The sequence below is a fragment of the Perissodus microlepis genome, chromosome 9 (genome assembly GCF_051167445.1).
Source record: "Perissodus microlepis isolate ML-2025 ecotype Zambia chromosome 9, ASM5116744v1, whole genome shotgun sequence".
Taxonomy (NCBI): Eukaryota; Metazoa; Chordata; class Actinopteri; order Cichliformes; family Cichlidae; genus Perissodus; species Perissodus microlepis.
In genome coordinates this window covers 19794562-19814933 of record NC_140469.1, presented here as the reverse complement: position 1 = coordinate 19814933, position 20372 = coordinate 19794562, and the positions used below count along the sequence as shown (strand labels likewise).

At 38.4% G+C, this 20372-nt stretch overlaps 3 protein-coding genes and 1 non-coding gene across 5 annotated transcripts; 3 read left to right on the top strand and 1 right to left on the bottom strand.

Moving 5' to 3' along the window:
* Positions 1-42: 42 nt before the first annotated feature.
* Positions 43-5754, bottom strand: zfand1 (zinc finger, AN1-type domain 1). The gene is made up of 8 exons (XM_084939496.1): positions 5646-5754; positions 5183-5225; positions 3741-3780; positions 3491-3618; positions 3242-3333; positions 2974-3092; positions 2682-2837; positions 43-1667 (listed from the first exon to the last, which is right to left on the bottom strand). Exons 1-8 carry the CDS (start codon positions 5698-5700, stop codon positions 1491-1493), a joined length of 810 nt encoding a protein of 269 aa, XP_084795622.1. The 5' UTR covers positions 5701-5754; the 3' UTR covers positions 43-1490.
* On the top strand, positions 1246-1318 carry trnar-ccg (transfer RNA arginine (anticodon CCG)). The gene has a single exon. It is a non-coding gene; the product is annotated as a tRNA-Arg (tRNA).
* Positions 5755-6099: 345 nt separating the features above from the next.
* chmp4c (charged multivesicular body protein 4C) lies at positions 6100-9311 on the top strand. Its single transcript, XM_084939495.1, has 5 exons — positions 6100-6481; positions 7300-7477; positions 7844-7952; positions 8059-8185; positions 8595-9311. Exons 1-5 carry the CDS (start codon positions 6292-6294, stop codon positions 8654-8656), a joined length of 666 nt encoding a protein of 221 aa, XP_084795621.1. The 5' UTR covers positions 6100-6291; the 3' UTR covers positions 8657-9311.
* Positions 9312-9439: 128 nt separating this feature from the next.
* Positions 9440-17180, top strand: gimap4 (GTPase IMAP family member 4). Of its 2 annotated transcripts, XM_084939494.1 has the most exons (3): positions 9451-9637; positions 11886-12653; positions 13915-17180. In XM_084939494.1, the coding sequence occupies exons 1-3, from the start codon at positions 9607-9609 to the stop codon at positions 13917-13919; spliced, it is 804 nt and encodes a 267-aa protein (XP_084795620.1). In that variant the 5' UTR covers positions 9451-9606; the 3' UTR covers positions 13920-17180. The 2 variants fall into 2 exon arrangements, with proteins under 2 accessions (XP_084795619.1, XP_084795620.1); XM_084939493.1 differs by lacking the exon at positions 13915-17180 and having other exon boundaries at positions 9440-9637; positions 11886-12661.
* Positions 17181-20372: the final 3192 nt, after the last annotated feature.

Below are 20372 nucleotides of genomic sequence, written 5' to 3'. Positions count from 1 at the left end.
GTCAAATATAAATAATTATTCATCCATATGTTACTCTGAACATCACACAGAAAAAGTCACTTTTATTTTGTACTACTTTCATTCTGCATACTCCAGAGTTTCTATAGTATATTTGTGGTTTCATCAGCTATTAAAAAAAGGATGAGTACTTTTGTTTAGCACTAAGCAGTGAACATCATCTCAGTCCTGCTATCTCACGTACACGTGCTACCTGTTTATAATTACATTTAAGATCCCCCCTACTCCACCCTCCGTGCTACAAAGCAAAAAAAGATGATTTGACATTTGAGGGTGTTGTCATCAAGGCCCCTTAGCTCTGGAAAAAACTGGCTTTGGTGATAAGGCAGTAACCACCTCTTTTAAAGCCTTTTAGACTTGGTTTTATGTATTTTATGCTGTCTATTACATGTTGTTTAATTTGCCATATCTATATTTAATGGGATTTTTAAAACAAAATATATATCATAGATTTCATAGCACTGTTTTAAAAGTGATGAAAGTGGCTAACAAACTGGTCCAGTGGCCTAATGGACAAGGCATTAGTCTCCAGAGCTGGGGATTGAGTGTTCAAGTCCCACCTGGGTCACTTGTAAGATAGCTGCAATTAAAGTGTGATAACTGTGGTTGTGAAGTTTGCAGAAGTTCAAGATAAGTTTAAGTTAATGACCAGCTAAATCTTTGGTGCTGCTACTTCTTACATCATTTAATGTGTTCCCACAAAAACAGTTGAAGTTGCATACTGTGACAAAGGCTCATTTAAGCCTAAATATCACTGAAGATAAAACCACTGAGCGTTTGGGTACTGGGAAAACAAGTTCTGTTTCTGTTTGATAGTTCTTACATACAATAGTAACTTCAGGGCCTCATAGCCTGCTAGAGTCCCACAAACTGAATGCTGAGCAAAGAGAATGTCTAGGTGGAAAACCCTACTAACGAAGAGTGAGAGTCTGGATTTTTGATATATGTGACTTAAAAAATTAAAGACACAAGAAAATTGAGGCCAGTGATTGTGTGAATGACACTTTTCCATCTTTCTCTTTAGTCTCTAAAATATTTGAGATGTGGACAGGAGGGTTAAAAGCTGTACGATTTTGCATATGTAACGCACACTCAGGAAACTTAGCTGCTTGTTCTTGTTTTAACTTCTGCTTCTCAGAACAGTAAGTTTAAGTGCCTTTAAGTGCCTTAAAAATACAGCATTGTTTTAAAAGTGATGAAGCTGGCTAACAAAAGAGCTCACAAAAGGACCCAGTGGCCTAATGGATAAGGCATCAGCCTCCGGAGCTGGGGATTGTGGGTTCAAGTCCCACCTAGGTTGTGTTTACTTCTATTTACCACAGCATCATTATAGAGATGGTGTACTTGATTAACTGCACAACTCCATAATGCTCTCTTTTCAGCTTGAAAGTAAAACCCAAAGCAACATTTATAAAATGGCAACTTATTTGCATAAATACAAACTGCACACAGAAATTATTCACAGTGTCTGGTCAGTTCTGTGTGATATAGTCAGAAATATCATTCAGGCCTGTGCACTCATTGTCCAGATACTCCAGAATGACATTTCCCCCATTATACAGAGGAGTTTCTGGGTGAGCCAACAGAGAGAGCAGGATGTCATCCATCTGAAAAGCCTCGCCTGTCTGAGGATGACATAACCGCAGCTTCTGCAATTAAAGAGAAGAGGATACTGTTAAGAGATGTGCATGCTGCTACACAGCTTTGTCTAGATATAAAACTGTAACTGTGGTGGGTACAATGTCCAACAACTCAATGCGTTTAGGCACGCAGACCTGTTGAATCTATACCATGAAGAATTAAAGCAACTCTGAAAGCAAAAGCGTGTGTAAGAGAAAAAACAAACAGTGATAGGTTTAGCAAATAAGGCAAGACGGGAATGCTGCAGAAAATCGTTAATATTTTGGTAATATATTTATTCTCCCCACTCAGCGTGCTCTTATGTTGCTGTCTATTCCCAACAGTCTAATGAAGGGGACTGTGAAATCTATTTATCAAAGTGACATTAATTTCAGTGATTTAATATTTTGAGTGATAAATGGCTTACAAACAGACCAATCAATTTTCTAATGTGGCTTCTATTACACACAATTCCAGGACAAACATTTATTTGCTGTATCATCAGCTAAATTCCTGGGATGGTATGAAAAATAAATTGCCTGTCACCACGCAGCACATTTTGGGCTACTGTAGCTTTACTGCAGGGCTTGCTTAAGTAGTGTTACTAAGGTATGGTCGAACGGGTTTCATAATGTATTCCTTCTCACTTAGAGAATAGTAAAAAGTTATGCTCTAATGTGTGTATACACAAACAGCACTTGCCTATAGACACCTTACAGTATTAACGTAACAAATACCAAAGCATTTGTTGCTACAGTAACCTACGGTGGTAAAAAGACAGCCACCATTGTTCATTCAGTGGTGCTAGTTTCAGTCATTGTGCAAAGGCACTGTTTATAAGTTTGGGGAAGCCTGCAGTCAGCTGAGACTGAATGAGTCACTTGGATGAGTGTCGAAATGTTTCTCCCACTGAAACGCTACATCCAGATGAACAGAATCAACCTTTTGGGATGTTGTGGCACAGACAACGCCGACTTTAAGCTCAACATACTTCACTAACCCATCAATATTGCTATTTGTAGTACACCCCTCTGTTCTCTTACCTTAGCTGTCAGCACGTTATTGTTGTTCTTGAGGCCAGCCAAAGAGGCTGCATAATCCACCACTTTCCCCACGCTCCATTTGGAACAGAAGAACATGGGCTTGCTGGAGTCTTTAAATTCTTTAGGAAGATACACCTGAAAGTAGGTTCTCTCTGTCTAGAAAGTACAAATAAAAGAAATTGAATAATGGCAGGTGGATGACAAGAGATGTTTAACATGCAGTAATGTATACACAAGAAACTGAGCAGACAGTAAAGTGTCAAAATAAAAGTATCGACAGTTGGGATTTTACCTGCGGCAGCCCCTTGTCTCCTGCAGCATGCAACTTCAGCTTCATCAGTGCCACCTTTGCTGCGGTTGCACTGTTCTTTGCTCCTCTGCGCCCTTTACTTTTGGATCCATCTTTTGACTCTGAGCGGCCGCCAGACACAAAGGAAAACAAAATCCAGGTTAACAGGTCAAAGGGAACAGGCACACAAGAGTGAAGGCAGTTGTTTAATACTGATCCCATGTGGACAAAAGAGGAATGACAGAAGAAACTCCGGACTACATTAACTAACCTACAATCTTCTGCACCAGCTCTTTGGTGGCTTGCATTCGAGGCTTTTGGACTTCCAGCTTCTCACACTTGTGATCATCTTGATGTCGGTGGCTATAAAGACAAAACAGTCAGTTTATTAGTTCTAGTTAGTGCTGAATTGATAAAAATTATGCGATCGGAGGTTTAAACTTTTTCTGCCATGACCAGGATCAGAAAACGCTCAAGAGCCACCGCCTTATTAAAAAGTTCATTAAAGTCGGTAACCTACGCCAAACAGAAATGTTTTTCACACTGCGGACATATGACTGGTAACAATTCTTTTCCCTTGCAGTCTTCAAATGAGCACGGATAACTTGTAGTTCCACCCGCTGTCCCGGATTCCCTTTTTACTGACTCCTAAAAAGAAAAGAAAGATAGTTAGAGTGAAGAAAGGCTTCAGTCATAAAGAGAAATGTATTTGTTGTCCTGATAATATTAGAGAAAGACATTAAGCTAATTTATTTAACAGCTCAGGATACCTTTGAACATGAGTGTCCATCTCTGCTTCTGTGCTCGAGACTGAAAGGAACAAAAATGTGTTTATCTGAGGTGAAAATGAACAATTCTCACCTGAATTATCTTAACCAGATAACTTCAGATATAAGGCTGAGTTTTCCGTACTACGAAGCTGGTTATGTTTTTACCAGAGTTTATTGTCATGGTAACCTATGTTAAGAACCTAATCTGCTCTGCAGCAGGTTATATTCCAGATAAGAGAACAACAGGTATGAACTTTCCCTGAAAAACAGCGTCACCAATCTTGGAAAATCCCTCTGACATGAGTGCGCAGACAGTGGGAGGGTCTAAAGTTTTTCAATAGCGTCTAATATCTTTTTGTTTCCTTGTAATCTTAGTACCAACTTTATTCCTTGTTTTTTTTTTCTCCTTTTGGCTGCAAACAATTTTACAACAATTTTATTGGTCTATAAAAATTAATATATGATCTTAAAACAGGACACCTTTTTGTACTCCTGGACCTTTTATTGAGTTTGCAACTAGACTAAACTGACCTTTGAATTCTAATTTTATATTTAATCTTTACTCTTTACTCAGCCCATCAAACACTACCAAGGCTGCAGCTAAGAGAATAAAAACTAAAATTATCCTTTAAGCATTAACTTAATGAAATACCCAATTATAATCCACCTGATTCTCCTGTGTCTTAAAGGAAGAGTTGTTATAATGAGTCTGGTCACACAGCATTTTAACCAAGTTTACTTTCCTGGATTTAAATAGACAAGACTGTATTAAAATGGTAGCTCTTCTCCCGTCTTACTGACCAAAGTGCACATTTTAAATACTGTACTCAACAGTAATTCTCCTCTCACACCGACTGTAGGTGTGTAGATGTTTTTATATTTTCCCATGTATATAGAGTCAACTTCCTTTATAAAATCACCTGTTCTGCTGAGCATATTTGCGATTGTAAAGATCATCTGACCAGTTACGTTTCAGAGGAAACCCTGGGTTACCAGAGCAAATGATAACCAGCTTTGTGTGACCTCTTTACCTGACTATCAATGTTAAGGTGAGTGAATCCAGATAATGCTAAAATACCCTGGGGGGTATATACCCTCAGAGGCCTCTGAGGTGTTTTTATAAGTATTTCTTATTTATGTAACTTTATAGACAGAAGACTATTTCAGTTTGGTCCACTTCAATACAAAAAAAGCAACAGCGACTAGAACACAAAAAGGGATTTAACACTTAGTGTGGGGTCAGTTAACGACATTAAAACAACACTATTCAAATATCATTTATATATCTATATCTATCTCTCTCTCTATATATATATATATATATATATATATATATATATATATATATATATATGTAAAATATATATTACATATATATTACAGTATTCGTAACAACACGCTAACAGATGCACATAAGAAAAAAACCTGACTTGAAGTCTTACCAGAAAACACCACCGCAGGAATCACAAACAAATGGCAGAAAGTCTGTGAGAAGAACACGGAGAACGTGTTAAATATGTTGTGAACAAGGACCATAAGTACACTTGTCCAGTTCAAACGATGAAATCTAACAATTTGCCCCAAAGTAGCTCATTAAACTAGTCTGACACTTTCAATCAGCTTCATTCACGTTACTTATATTTACATAACATTAAGAGTACAACTGCCATAACTCATTTAAAGACCGAGTTGAATTTCCTTGTGGGAGTTTGTAGTTTTAGAGAAGAATGCTTGATAATAAATTGAGTTTTATCCGAGGGAACCAACGCTAACAAGCGTTAGCGCACAGGCTAAGCATGCTAAAAAAAAAAAGACGATTGGCGTTTTCATAATAATTAAAACAGCAGAATAAAGTCGCACCCCAACATCTTTATTTACTGTGCTTCACACAAACATACAACGGACCTTTCAGATTGCAGGAATCAACCTGGCAATGATTCCCGATGTCTAATTCAGCCATTAGCTAACCGAAACAGCATCAGCTGAGATCATCGACACGAACTTTGACCCCAAATGCGTCGTCACGTGACTGAGACGGTTTTTAAGAAAAATAAAAATAAAATAAAACTTTTTAAATGTTTATATTTTTTTATTATATGTGTGTAACAGGATTCACATGACTCACATGTAAAGTAAAATAAATTAACAATTTCATTTATCCACATTTTTTTTCACAGTAAATAAAATTCAGTTTTTTTCTGGTTTTATCAGCTTAATCAACATATCTGTTTGTACAACTAAATTAAAACGTTAAAACGAGATATGATGCACTGTTGTATTATCCCGTTTGGAGATAAAACACGGAAAAGACGCAAAATTTAAGCCCTGGTGGAAACGGGAGGTAAGGCGTCAGGTATCCAGACGTCACGCAGGTATCTGCGAAAGGTGTGGCGAGAGTTGTGTTCACTGGCTTGTTTGAAAGCACACAAAGCCGTCGAGCTGGAATATCTGCCCGCAACACACCCGCCTTTAGAGAAAAGAAGCTTGGACGATCGTTCAGAGTGTTTTGCGTTTTAGTTACCAACAAAGTTTACCCCCCAAAACAGCCAAAATGAGCAAAATCTCCAATTTGTTCAAGGGGGGCTCGAAACACAAGTCGAAGGGAAGCCCTTCGGCCCAGGAGGCCATCCACAAACTCCGGGAAACAGAAGAAATGCTGACAAAGAAGCAGGACTACCTGGAAAAGAAGATAGAGCAAGAAATTGCGATAGCCAAGAAGCACGGCACGAAGAACAAGAGGGGTATTTATATTTGTTTTTCTGATGGTCTGAAAAAAATGTGCGCACCTGTTCCTCCACCGAGGCCAGGCCAGGACACACTAAGCCTCCAGGAAGTCTTATCTTGTACACTTCTATATTTTAATCTTTTGTCCGGGCAAATATCAAAGCAAAGGAGGTGGTTTATGGGCCTTTTATATCTCATTTTACATTTCTGTTGTTCTTGCTTAATAACTTGATGTGTGGTAGCAACAGCTCATGGGTTAAACCGAAGACACAATGTCTGTATAAACAGAGTTTATAAAACCTGACTCTTATTTCTAACAAGTCTTTTTTGTTTTGTTTTTTTACAGTGAAAATCCCATAAAACCTTTAAAATGTAAATTTTTGGACTCTTGCGACTACAAATGTACCAGCTTTCATAAATCCTAGTTCACATATCAAAAATTTAAGGTGGATGACACTTTTGTTATTTAGATAAATGTGCAGGAAAGTGTTAAACAACTCTTAAATGTACAGTGACACAACTGTGAATACTTCCCTCGCAGTGATTGTCTTCAGTGTGTCATTGACAATGCCTGAAAATACAACAGGTTTCTAACATGTAAAACAACAAAAGCTTTTTATTAAACCTGAAAGGTCCCTTCCCTCAGAGCTGCACCTACAGCCCTGGGTGGCATGGACTGTTGTCTCAGCTGCATTGGTTGTTGACTAAGAATAAACGTCACCCCGTGAAAGGGAGGAACCCTGTCTTTTGTTTGTTTGTTTTTGTTTTTTTGAGGACACATGACACTTTTGGAAATTTAACTGCACAAGTGACTTCCGTGTCCTCTCTGTGTCAGCTGCCCTGCAGGCCTTGAAGAGGAAAAAGCGTTTGGAGCAGCAGCTCACCCAGATTGATGGCACGCTCTCCACCATCGAGTTTCAGAGGGAAGCTCTGGAGAACTCTCACACCAACACGGAGGTCCTGAAGAACATGGGCTATGCTGCCAAGGCCATGAAGAAGATCCATGAGAACACGTAAGAAGCTGCTCACACAAGGCAGAAACCCTCCTGAGCTTTGGTCTTACTTTCCCCCGGTAGTCCTGGCTTGGTTGTGTTTATGTGCAGAGATGGTTTCCTTTTGAACAAGGAAACATGTGACATAAATTAATTTATGAGCCATATTTCAGAAGGAAAGCTGCAACACACAATTAAAAATGTATATTTAGTCAAAATGATGAATAAATCCTAATACTTCTTTGGTGCAGTTTCAACACTACTGAATGTTGTGTGTGATAATTGAACACAGAGAATCTCAAACAGAATTTAATTAAGAAAGCAAGTGCGGTATTTTAAGTGAGTGAAAACCCTTTCACCTTCTCTCACTCTTACTCTCATTCTCAGGGATTTGGGGAAGATCGATGATCTGATGGCAGATATCACCGAGCAGCAGGACGTGGCCCAGGAAATCAGTGATGCTATCTCCAGACCTTCTGGGGAAACATTTGATGAGGTGGAGACTGTCTCAGTGTTTATAAAGACTTTTTTTTGGCACAGATATTAAAATATGCTTGGTATTTTGCTGTGTGGCACGTGCTCAACTTTCTTTTTTTTGTTAGGATGAACTGTTGGCTGAGCTGGAGGAGCTAGAGCAGGAGGACCTTGATGAAAGTATGATGAGTATGGGCGGACTGCCCAGCGTTCCCAGCTCCAAACTGCCTTCATCAAGATCCAATGAGCGCGCAAGTAAGTTTCTAACAACTGACAGATCTTACATGTTATGGCCACTCTCACACGCTTGCCTGCAAACTGTAATACTGCCCCAACTTTAAAGAAAAAACACAATATTTTTAAAAATGTATCTATTAAATTATTAATTTTAAGCACATTTCTGTTAATTTGATCTTTAGTGTATTTATTTGAATATTATAAAATCCTATTATAATCGCGAAAATGTAATAATGGAAACTGATTGTTTTTCTCCATTGTGAAAATATGCTGCAGTACATGCACACAACAGATTTTAAGGCTTATTATAAATCCATTAAAGGAGAAGATTCTTTTTGCCATCAGTAAAATAAAAAATTGGTTGCTGGTAAATTTTCCATATTTAGTCCACAGCATTGATTATTAATTGTTTCCTCCTTTTTTACAGCAACCAGGAGAAAGGTTGAGGAGGAAGATGACATGCGCATGCTGGCATCGTGGGGAACTTAAGTACACTAAGGCAGCCTGTTTCCTGAAAAAAGCATACACAGAACTATAAAAGGATCTTTCTCACAGTCTTTTTATTATTATTATTATTATTATTATTATTATTATTATTATTATTATTGAAAGCCATTTCAATAATGAAGAGCAATATGTTGTTTTTGAGTAAACTTTCAGCTACATGACTAGTAATATTTATCAAGAAGTGAAGGAATAGGTTTTTGTTCCCATGTGGGAGGGTTTTTTTTTTTTGTTGTTTTTTGTTTGTTTTTTTCTTTTAATGGAAAGTTATGGAATGTCATTTCTGCCACTACAATAAAAAAGATTTGCCATATACAATTTAGTGTTAATATCTCAAAATTTGGGGTTGTGTATCTTAAATGTCTGAGAAAATAATTTTAACTTGAAAAATAACAAACGTTGACTTATGGATGGAAATTGTTTGCCTTCTTTGTCAGAAACAAACTTTCATAGAAACCATACTAATCTATGACAGAAATTTTTTAAAGGGTCAATGAAATTGTAGCTAGGGCTTGACTAATGCTTTTATAACTAAGGGAAAAACTGTACTTTATTCAGCTGTAAATAACTTCTGCATTAATGTTGTAAATACAGGCTATTGCTTTATCCCTGTTCCGCAATAAAAGCCTTATATCTCAAAGTGTTTATGTCCTCTTTTTCTAAAAATAATGATTATTAAAATTTGATATGTAGCTATGTATTCTTGTGGTTATATTATTTTCGAGTCTTAAGTAATAACTAAAAACCTTTAAAATTGAGGACATTTGTGTACGTTTTATGCATCCGCTTTTTAAACGATGTGCCTTTATTTTGAAACCAGGGACCGGAAGTAGTGCATTTGCATTCAGATTATCCGGTAACTTCTGTCATCAAGTATTCCGGCGAACTAGCCGCCCAAAGACAAACTAAGACCATAATTCGGAATTTAACGGAACATGGAAGCGAATAAACCAGTTCAGACCTCAGGTAAGATTTTGATTTTATCGCAACTCAAACAACTTAAGTTTGTGTAAGTTATCAAATAAAGACGGGGCGTTTCCGGGACTGTCAAAATTAGCATCAACTTAGCAGTTTCGAAGCTAAACGTCCGAACCGGATTTTGACACGTTTCACTATATCGGCAAAACACAACTGAAACGTATTTAAGGTTTATAAGAAATACTTTTAAACCACAAAGGCTGTCAGTCATAAATCTTTAACTAGATGTTATCGATAACTGGAAACTCAGTTTCCGCCTTAGTTTAATATTTGAAACATTTCCTTTTCACAGTAAATGTATTCAGCACACCAGCAAAGGTTTTAGTACATCAAAAGTGTATAAAGTAGAGCTTAAGGTTAATTTAGGTGACTCAACTAAGAATGCGTGGGGAAACACATTTTAGATAACTAAAGTATAAGTCAAAAAAGATGAAGTAACGTAAAAACGTGGACCGGGAAGGAAATAAAGTAACCATATATAGTAAATGTATAGGTTTATTTTATTTGGAACAAAATCTTCGTTAAGTTGGTCGATTTTGCTCAACGCAACCGGCCCCAGCAGGCATTGCTGCATAATTTGGGAGGTCTACGTGACTGTGACTCAGTCGCCTTCACGACATGTTATAAAGGCAACCGACTTCTTTAAAACCTCTTGCATTTTCCCTCTAACAGATACCCCCTCGTTTGTTTTAACAAGTAGTGTTTGCTATTTGAAAAATACTTAATAAACTTTTAAAAACTGAAAAAAGAAAAAACGAATGCTTTTAAAGCATCAAAGGTACACCGAAACAATTAAATGTTACTCCGGCACACTGACTCATTTACCGCTAACGTATTTCGGTCCGACTGAGCGCAATTGGGTAGACGTATTCACACGTTTACCACGGGTTTTAGGAGGTAGAGCAGTTCATCCATCAGTGGAAGGCCGATGTTTTGATACCTGGCTGCTTCAGTCTGCATGCCCAAGTCTGTATGCTGATCCTCATGTTGCTTTCTGATGCATCTGTGGGAGTATCTGTTTGTGTTGTGGTTGGGGCAGCCAAGAAGAGGGCCACGCAGACTGTGAGCGAAGCGGCAGAGAAAGCCACAAAGTGGCTGTGGATTAAGAGGGCTGATCCGTGGCTAGCTACTGGTACGCAAGTCGGGGCCTGATCACCCCCGGCTGGGTCGCCTGGGTGAGGGTGTATGATGTTGCGAGACCCGAAACACCCGATGACCCCAGGATACATCATTGAAGATGCGTGCCAGTCCATCCAGGACATGTTTCTTGCATAGTGTGTGAATGTTAGAAAAAAAAGTGCTTGTATGGAGGAGTGTGAATGAGGTATGTTGCATAAAGAGTGCTGAGATGCTATGTAAGAGCCAACCATAGCATACTGGGTGTATACCATTAATCAAGTCTTAAAACCAACAAACATAAGTTTAGTTACAGTCGTTGTGACATCCACACAACCTTTAAGCTTTTTGTTCGTACAAATTATATCCCAAAATACATTAATTATATATACCAGAGTCAAAAGATATAATCATTAAGGTGTATAGCAATTATAATACATTTCATTTTGACATTTTTTTTCACAATTTTATACACAGAGTTTGGTCCATATTGACATGATCGCATCAAGTACTAGCTGGAGCTGCCAACTGCAGAGCCCAAAGGTGCTCGAATTGAGAACTGCTGCTTACTGGATATTTTCTCTTTTTCGGACCATTCTCTGTAAACCCTAGAGATGGGCTTGTGTGTGGAAAATCCCAGTAGATCAGCAGTTTCTGAAATAGTCAGACCAGCCCATCTGGCACTGACAACAACTTTTAAAGTCACTTGAATCACCTTTTATCTTCATTCTCACGCTCTGTTTGAACTTCAGCAAGTCATCTCGACCGTGTCTGCAGGTCTAAATGGATTAAATTGCTGCCAAACGATTGGCTAATTAGATATTTGCATTATAAGTTGAACATGCTTTGAATGAAACCCAAAGTTAGGTATTTTTATTTGTTTAAATGTAGCGCTATCCAGTGGTGGCTTAACAGGATTCAGAGCTAATAAGCAAATTTTTGCATAATAAATAAAATAAAATTCATTTGAATATATTTTTTTTTTTTTAATTTAAAATAAATGCAAAAAAAAATGTAAGCAAGCAATAATACTAATAATCATGAGTATAATGACAATAATAATTATTAATACAATTATTTATACTGACACTGACTTTTTTATGATTTTTACGGACCGTAGCTGGACAAACCTCTGGACCAGACGAGGTGGCCAGAAAGGCAGGAGCTGAAGCCAAGGAGGCCAACCGCCTGGATGAAGTTCGTCTGGTGGTGTTGGGATGGAGGTGGCCGGGGAAGAGCTTGACAGGCAACACCATCTTAGGCAGAGAGGAGTTTCATTTAGAGCGAGCCGCTGAGTTCTGTGTTACGAGGCAGACGGAGGTGCAGGGACGACAGGTGACAGTGGTGGACACGCCAGGTTGGTTCTCTTCCCAGGATACTCCGCCTTCCTATAAACAGGAGTTAGTCAGGGGAGCCTCTCTTTGCCCTCCAGGTCCACACGCCTTCTTGCTCGTCATCCCTGTTGGCATGTTCACTGAGGTGGACCGTGCTCGCATTGAGGAACACGTGAGCCTCTTTGGGGAGGATGTGTGGAGGCATACAATTGTGGTGTTCACCTGGGCGGATGTGTTGAAGAAAATCTCCATCGAGAGGTACATTCGTAGGGAGGGTAAAGATCTGCAGTGGGTGCTGGAGAAATGCAAGCGGAGGTACTTTCTTATTAACAACTGCATATTTGGGGAGAATCCCCAAGTGGGACACTTAATAGAGAAGGTGGAGAAGATGGTGGCAAAAGAGGGTGGGCACTACAGTCCAGAGGAGGCAAAGGAGAAGAAACCTGTAGATGAGAATCGGAATTCGTCCAAGGAGGCAGAGGAGCTGGGAGCCCAGCCCAAACAAAACTCTGGAGTGGGTTTGTCAAAAGCCAGAGAGGTGGAGGCGCTTTCAAGTGAGTGATGAGTTCATGTCACAATGGAGGATATTTCTATGTATTAAATATCACATGAAGTTCATCTGAGATGTTAAATCAGCTTGTATAAATATTTTTAATCATTTAATCATATTTAAGCGCTTGTATGTAAAAAGGAATGAACCCACACAAAACTATTACCTGCCTATACAGTTTCCTTCAACTTCACGGAGCATTAAAGTTTTTAATGGTTGACTTTTTTTTAGTAGTAAGCATTTGTTGTCATCAGCATTGTTTTTGGTCACAGCAAGTGGCCCTTTGAGCAAAAAGCTCTAAAAAAACAGCCACTTTATCTGCTAATCATAGGTCTCAGTGATGTTTACTGCCAACAGTCTTTTCTGCAAAGAAGATGACAACAACTGCTGGATGGCAGTGGCTGATTTTGTACTGACAAACTGAAGAGTTAATAATTGTAACAATTTTTTGTTTCCCAGCTACAAAAGGTAAGCAGGCAGTTAGTTAGGGCATGTAATTAGCTTTTATTGGAGTGGTCCTCTACACCAATCCCAGTTTTTCATATTGCCCGCCCCTGTATTAGAGACTGTCTCTGGCAGCTAAAGTGTTATACCTTTCCTTCAGAAGTTGAAAGAGTCCAACTTGTGTTATAGTGCTAACTCCAGTATTGAAACTAAAAATAGCTGCCTGTTATCACAGGGATCAGTATGGGCTATGAGACCACTCGTGTAAGTACGGTTGGTCCATGTAATTAAGGGAGAGGTAACAGAAATCAGTCCATTTTCTCATTATTCCTGGCTATTTGACAAAAAAAGTACTTGTAAATGTACATGTATGTAAAAAATCTTCTTTTGACAAGCTTTGAGCTACAAGATTAAACCTAAACAACAGAGATGCAGGCTGTAAAACCAAACATGGAGCTGAATGTAAGGTAGAGTCGGGTAATAATTATCTGTGGGTTCATCACTATGAAGAACTTAGTTTTATTTATTTGTTATAGATGATCACTGCTTTAAGGAACACATTACTCCACACAGGTACCTTAAAGTAGTCTTGTTAGCCTGTTTCATCTTATCGCTGCTATGTGGTGTGTGTGGTTTAGATTTCAGATTAAATTATAATCCTTCCTCTAGGTTTCCTATAACTGAAGAAGAGCAAACCTAGAAATATCCTTTTGTTTTTAACATCCTTGTCGTAACAGTGATGTCGTGACTGTGCATGAAAATTAAGCTTGTAAACTGGAGTCTTGTTATAAATTATTAACAGACTGTGTGTTTGGTTCTAGATTAACGAGACATTCATGGCTGACGGAGCCTCTAACCCACGACTAACGAAGCCTCTTCCTTACTGATCTGATGGAAAAGCTGCTGGTGTGTTGAGAGGAAAAAATGGCAAAAAATACCAAAACAACTGAAATGTTACTGAATGTAAAAATCAATGTGATATATTTATTTTATTTTTTTAATCAGTCGTGGACATTTTTAAGGAGCTCAGTGTGCTATAGGAGGCCTTTAAGCCCTTTAGTTCATGTTGTCCAGAGACTTGCTGTCCCACTTTTACCCAGAATTAATTCTGGTTAATCTTACTAGGTTTGCAATACGGTCTTGTTGGGGGTGGTGTGATGAAATCTCGAACAGAAACACAAGTTGTTACATATTGCCAAATGTAGTGTGTACACTCCTTACCGGATACCAATGGCAGAACTGCACTACTAAATTGTCCCTGTAATATCCTGTTGATTACTGGTGAGGGGAATTGCTTTGCAAATAATTCCCATTTGTTGTGACCAAACTGTAAACGTGTTTCTAATGTTGCATTATTACACACACACACACACACACACACACACACACACACACACACACACACACACACACGTACATATTTAAAGCACTTGAGCAGTTACTGTTTTTTTCTTTTGTTTTGTTTTTTTGTGGTTGTTTTGATGTGTTGCCTTAGATGATAAAGTTGCCTTAGATGATTATCTTGTTGCAGAAGGATAATTTAAAGGAAAGAGCAACTATTACTCAATATACAGGAAACTTAGGTTTTGGTTTAAATCATTTTCCAGCAAAATATGAATTTATGGTTAATTATCTCATAGTAAATTCAGTGTCTTTGGGTTTGGGGGAAAAGATTCAATTTCAAGGTGTTTCCTTTGTTTCTTATAGATTTAAGATTATGTTTCCAATAATCTGAGAGTACAGAATAAGTAGGTCAAACCGGCTACCAAAACTCGGGTTGAACAACATGAGGTAGTCTTGAGGAGTTTCCGGTTTCGCCAGAAGTTAAGACATAGATGTCTAAATCAAGCCTAATGCTATATTTACTCTAGGAATGACAGTGGTTTGAGACTGCAGCATGACCATAATTATTCTGAGCGTTGCAATGAAGTTGTGATTTTGTTGCCTTTGAGATGATGGTTTCAAAGACAGGGACCAGGTCTGCAACCGCTCACAGTTAGTTGCCATCCTCAAAGCATCTTCCTTACATTTTCCTAACTGCTCTTCCAGTTCAGGGTTTCGGGGGAGGCTGGGCTTATCCTAGCGGCTACGTACAGTTTGGAAATAATTATTTGATCCACTGTGAATTTGTAAGTTTGCTGAGTGGTTTGAGGTCTGCAGACTGGCTAAGCCACTCCATGGACCTTAAAGTGCTTCTTCTTTAGCTACTTCTTTGTTGCCTTGGTTTTGGGTCCTTGTCATCCAAGACCCATCTTCAGTGTTCTGGCTGAGGGAATGAGGTTTTCGTCCAATATTTTATCGTACTTAGCCCCATCCATCGGCCCATCAATGCAGTGAAATCATCCTGTATGCATAGCAGAAGAACAGCCCCAAAGCATAATGTTTCCCCCTCTGTGCTTTACTGTGGGAATCATGTTCTTTGGGCCATATTTGGCATTTCTCTTCCTCCAAACACGGCGGGTCGAGTTGATGCCAAAGAGCTCCATTTTGGTTTCATCTGACCACAGCACCTTCTTCCAAGCCTTCTCTGAATCATTTAATTGTTAACTGGCAAGTTCTAGATGGGCCTGTACCCTGCAGGTGCTGCAAAATTTCAATCCATTATGGTGTAATGTGTTACCAACAGGCTTTCAGATTCATCAGGGGATCAAAAATCATTTCCTCTCAGTACATTTGACTTTGGGATGAAACTCATGCAGACACAGGGAGCACATGCAAACTCATGCAAAGAACAGTCCCAGCCAAATGGTGCTAACTACTACACCATGCTGCTTACTGAAAGAAAATGCTGACTTGTTTCCTCAGATGTTTTATTTTGTGCCATAAGGATATAAACAGTGATTTGGAAGTTCAGACTGTAGACATAACTTTTGTTTGTTTACAGGAAAATTCCTCCGGGCACAGTTATCTTTTTGTTTGCAGAAAAACACAGCCTGGTTCCAGCAGGGTGTACAAGCATGATGTAAGAGTCCCACCTCTTTGTTTTCTAGGTAGTACTACATTGATTCATAGATTGTAGTACTGTAGGCAGGCCACTTTGGTGTTTTGAGACTCATTTAGTACCTTTTCAAGGTGATCTTAAAATGATAGAGTCAGCTGTTCCATACAGGCATTTAAATCTTCTTTGAGTAGACGTATAACTCCTTTTATAGTCCACAAACTTTACCCGAGTCCTCCCTGGGTTTAGGCCTTAAATATTGTCCATTCTCTCTCTCGCTCTCGCTCTCTCTCTCGCTCTCTCTCTCTCGCTCTCTCTTTTTAGGATGTTGATAGATTTGCATTGGATTAACCTTCATGCTGTTGGGTATTACCAGAGAAAGTGTTAGTTTCAAAGTTGGCCTTCAATCTTTAATTTTCTTTAAATGTCACGGGTCAGTCATCACTTCTGGCTATAAATGAGGAGCGTGAGCGAGATAGAAAACCACGAATATACTTCAAGTCCTTTGTATTTATTTATAGTAATGAATGAGTACAATAAAAATAACCACACACTCTCAGATATACACTATACCTGTTTAATCCAGTTTGGGACAATACTGACGTGTTGGTTGAAGTTTAATTCTGAAACCTGAGATGTACAACAGATCTGCTGGCAACCAATCATAAACAAGCACCTGAGGAGTAGAGATTACTGACAGGTCATGCTAGCACAGTCAGATACAGTTACTGCTACAGATGTGTGTCACTCTTGATTTACTGTCTCTTATGTAAAGAAAAAAAATGTAAACACCAATGAGTATATGATTTAAAAATGTTTTAAAAAAACCTGACTTAGTACAAATACATGCTTGTATGTATGTATGTATGTATACATACACAGGATGCTGTAAGAATCTCCCGAGGCATGAAATCCACCTTTGTAGCAGTTCTTCTGGATGCTTTGATCCTGTTTGATCTCAGATGCATTTCTCACTTAAACATGTGAATCCAGTTACTGCTAAGTAATTCATGGACGAAGAGTCACCTCTCTCTATACTTTGCACTCCTGTTACACTATATGGAATCAGCTGTAATTAAACAGGCATTACTTCAATGAGAGCTACAATGTCTGTTTTTTCTGTCAAATAAATGTATATATTGCAATCTACGCTGTCTGTAGCCTGTTTCTTGAATGTGTGACAAATTAATTTATTTTTATAACAAGTCTTCGGTGATTTGTTAAATTAGGTATTATGGCCAAAGTTTCATAGATTGTTAGGTGTGGACCCAAATGCAGACTCGCCATGCAAGGAGATGGGGGAAAAAATCAACAAAAAATAAATCTTTATTTAGGCTAGCCCTGAACTCAAAATAAGCCCCCAACTAATACATAAGTCCATTAAATAAACTACCAAACTCAATCCAAACATAAGCAAGGAAACACACATAGAAACACGGCAAGATGCCAAAGTATATACAAAAAGAGGGCAGTTAAAGGAAGTGAGAACAGCTGACACTAATGAAGACAAAGGAAGTAAAACTACAACAAGGAAGACTTGAGCAAAAGGTTGCCAAAATAAAACAGGATATAAAAAACTGGGAACAGATGAAGACTTAACAAAAAAACTAAATGACACTGGGCAGCCTATTTCTAAATGAAACACTAAGTAAATACAAACATCCCTTCCAAACAGGCCATACTTGTTCAGTCTTTTTCCTGAACAACTATGGCCTGCTTTCTAATTGTACTGTCTTGAATTTCAACATTTAACCTTCAGACCTGCAAGAACCCTCTGCTTTTATTTAATGTGCTCTCACTTGCTGATGATCAGTTAATCAAGTGCATTTGATTAGCAACAGCCGGCTGGATGGAAGCACTAAGGGTGCACTTATTTTTTCATACACTGCTTCTGCATTTGATGTTAATCATTGTTAAATAAATAATTGAACAGTGCAATCTGTCATGTGTTGTTCATTTGAGGTTGTGTTTTAATAATCTTAGGACCTGTGGATTCAGAGGATTTGTTTAAATACTTCCTAGTATGTCAAACGTTAGAAAAAGAGCGTACTTACTTTTAGACAGCAGCTGTCTGATTTATTTTCCTTCACGGGCAGTAGTTTTGTTCTCTGTTTTGCCCACTAGATGGGAGTAAATCACCACAGAGGTGACCAGCAGCAGGATGATTCACAGCTGTGACGTGACCTTGGCCACAATAGAGCGATTAACTTGATTTGATGAATGTAATTGCTGGCTGTCTAGTATAAGTATGTATGGAAGAAATATAGTGTCATCAGAATTCAAGTATTTTTAGACATTGAATTTATAACACTGAATTTTTATCCTCCAAATTGCAGGTGAATTTTTTGCAGGTGAATTTTTGCAGGTGAATTTTTTGCAGGGAAATTTGGAGGATAAAAATTCAGTGTTATAAATTCAATGTCTAAAAATACTTGAATTCTGATGACACTATATTTCTTCCATATCTTTGAGGCACACACAGCCCTACTTGTATTAGATAATCTGAATTCTGTTGTTGTTCTTTGCAGCACTGAATCAGTCTCTGTAACAAACAGCTGAAGTCTGACACCTCTGCCTTGCTCCTTCGGTAATGTTTCCCCCCTTACTCAAACTTTTTTCATGCTTTTTTTTTTTTTTGCTTCTAGCTTGCTCAGCTTGTCTCCATCTCCCCTCTGCTGTCTTGTTTGCTCAGCTTTCTCTCTGTACTGCTCTAGAGCTCCATCTCCTCAATCTGCAGTGAGGCATTTCCAAAATCTACCTGATCCAAGGGTTTCACATAAACCGAGCGTGGAGCATTTTTCACTGTCATTTAAACACAGGTGTCAGAAAACTTCGTGGCCAAACAAGATATTCAATTTTTGGAATGCCTCAGCGCAGGGGCGTAGATTTGGTTTTGACATTGGTGGGGACGGATGATTCAACCACCGAACCCTGCCCTGTTTCTTCTTTTTCTTTTTTCCTTTTTGTCTTTGCTTCTTGACAAAAAAAGGAGAAATATACTTGCCTACATATGCTATTCTACATGCTTTTAAACCATTTAAAATTACAATTCATAGTTTTATATGTGAATTATATAATGTTAAATTACTATTAAACAAATGACTGACTAAAGTATCTTAGGCTTTAGTTTACTTCAGCCATATTCCATATAAATCAGGCATCATACAAAAATAAAAATGGCTTCAAATACAGTCATGACAATAAAAGAATATGACTTTAAGGACTTAACAACATTAGTTCAGTTATAGTACACTAACATCTCTGATACATTAGCACTAAGGGAACACTGAATGACCTGGTGGGTTTTTGTCCATAAAACTACTCATCTAAGATTACCACAAAGTAAAAGATCTCTCAGCAAAATTATGCAACATTTTAGGCACTATTGCCCCGATCAAATCAGTGAGCTGGGATTTTTTATTCTAAACATGAACTACTGTTACAGCAACAGACATGGACTACTGGTGCCCCACACAACAACTCAATGTCCACTATGTGAAGGAGCCAAACACATGCCTTCTCCTCTCGTTAACTGAGATAAACTGCTGGCATATTGGTTTTACATCTATACTGTCCAGTCTCTCCTTGTGTACATGGCATACAGCAGCATTGTTTAATCTCATTTGAGTCATTGTTGACCTTAGCCATCTTTTTAGTCTTCTGAGAGCACTGAAGCTTCTTTCAGCCTCAGTACATGCGTTTTATCCTCAGATTAAAATTATTATTCTGTGCTTGATGTGCCTCACCTTTGGCCCTGGCTCTTCCCCTCTGACTGCACTAGGACATATTGCTACCTGATAAAATACCACATTGATTCGTGCCATATAAAAAGTGAGACATGTCGATTCAGATTCTTTGTCAAATATACACTAATGAATCAATTTACATCAACAGCCTAACAACTGTCATGATAATAAATACTAGTTAATCTATAGCACCGAATCATCAGTCAGTCACCCGTGACCTCACCTCTTCACCTCTGTCCGAGCTACAACATGGCAGAGCTGCCTCTGTCACCTGATAAATAACAGTGAGACATTCCACTGCAGTCACACATGTGCTTCAAATAGTCATGAACCAACAAGTCATCATCCAATTTCACCTGTGATCTTGTATCACCATTGCTCTCTGAGCTTTGTGTTGGTTCTTCTGTCACCTGACAAATAGGACATACATGACAATAAGAATAAAATGTGGAGCTGCTTCAGTGTTTCTGTCAATTTGTGCAGATCTTGACTCGTCAGTAATGTTTGTAGGCTGAGTGCATTTTTAAAACAATTTGTGCAAACTGCACTACAGGGTGGAATATTTGCAAAATCATGACTACCTCATGATATATTG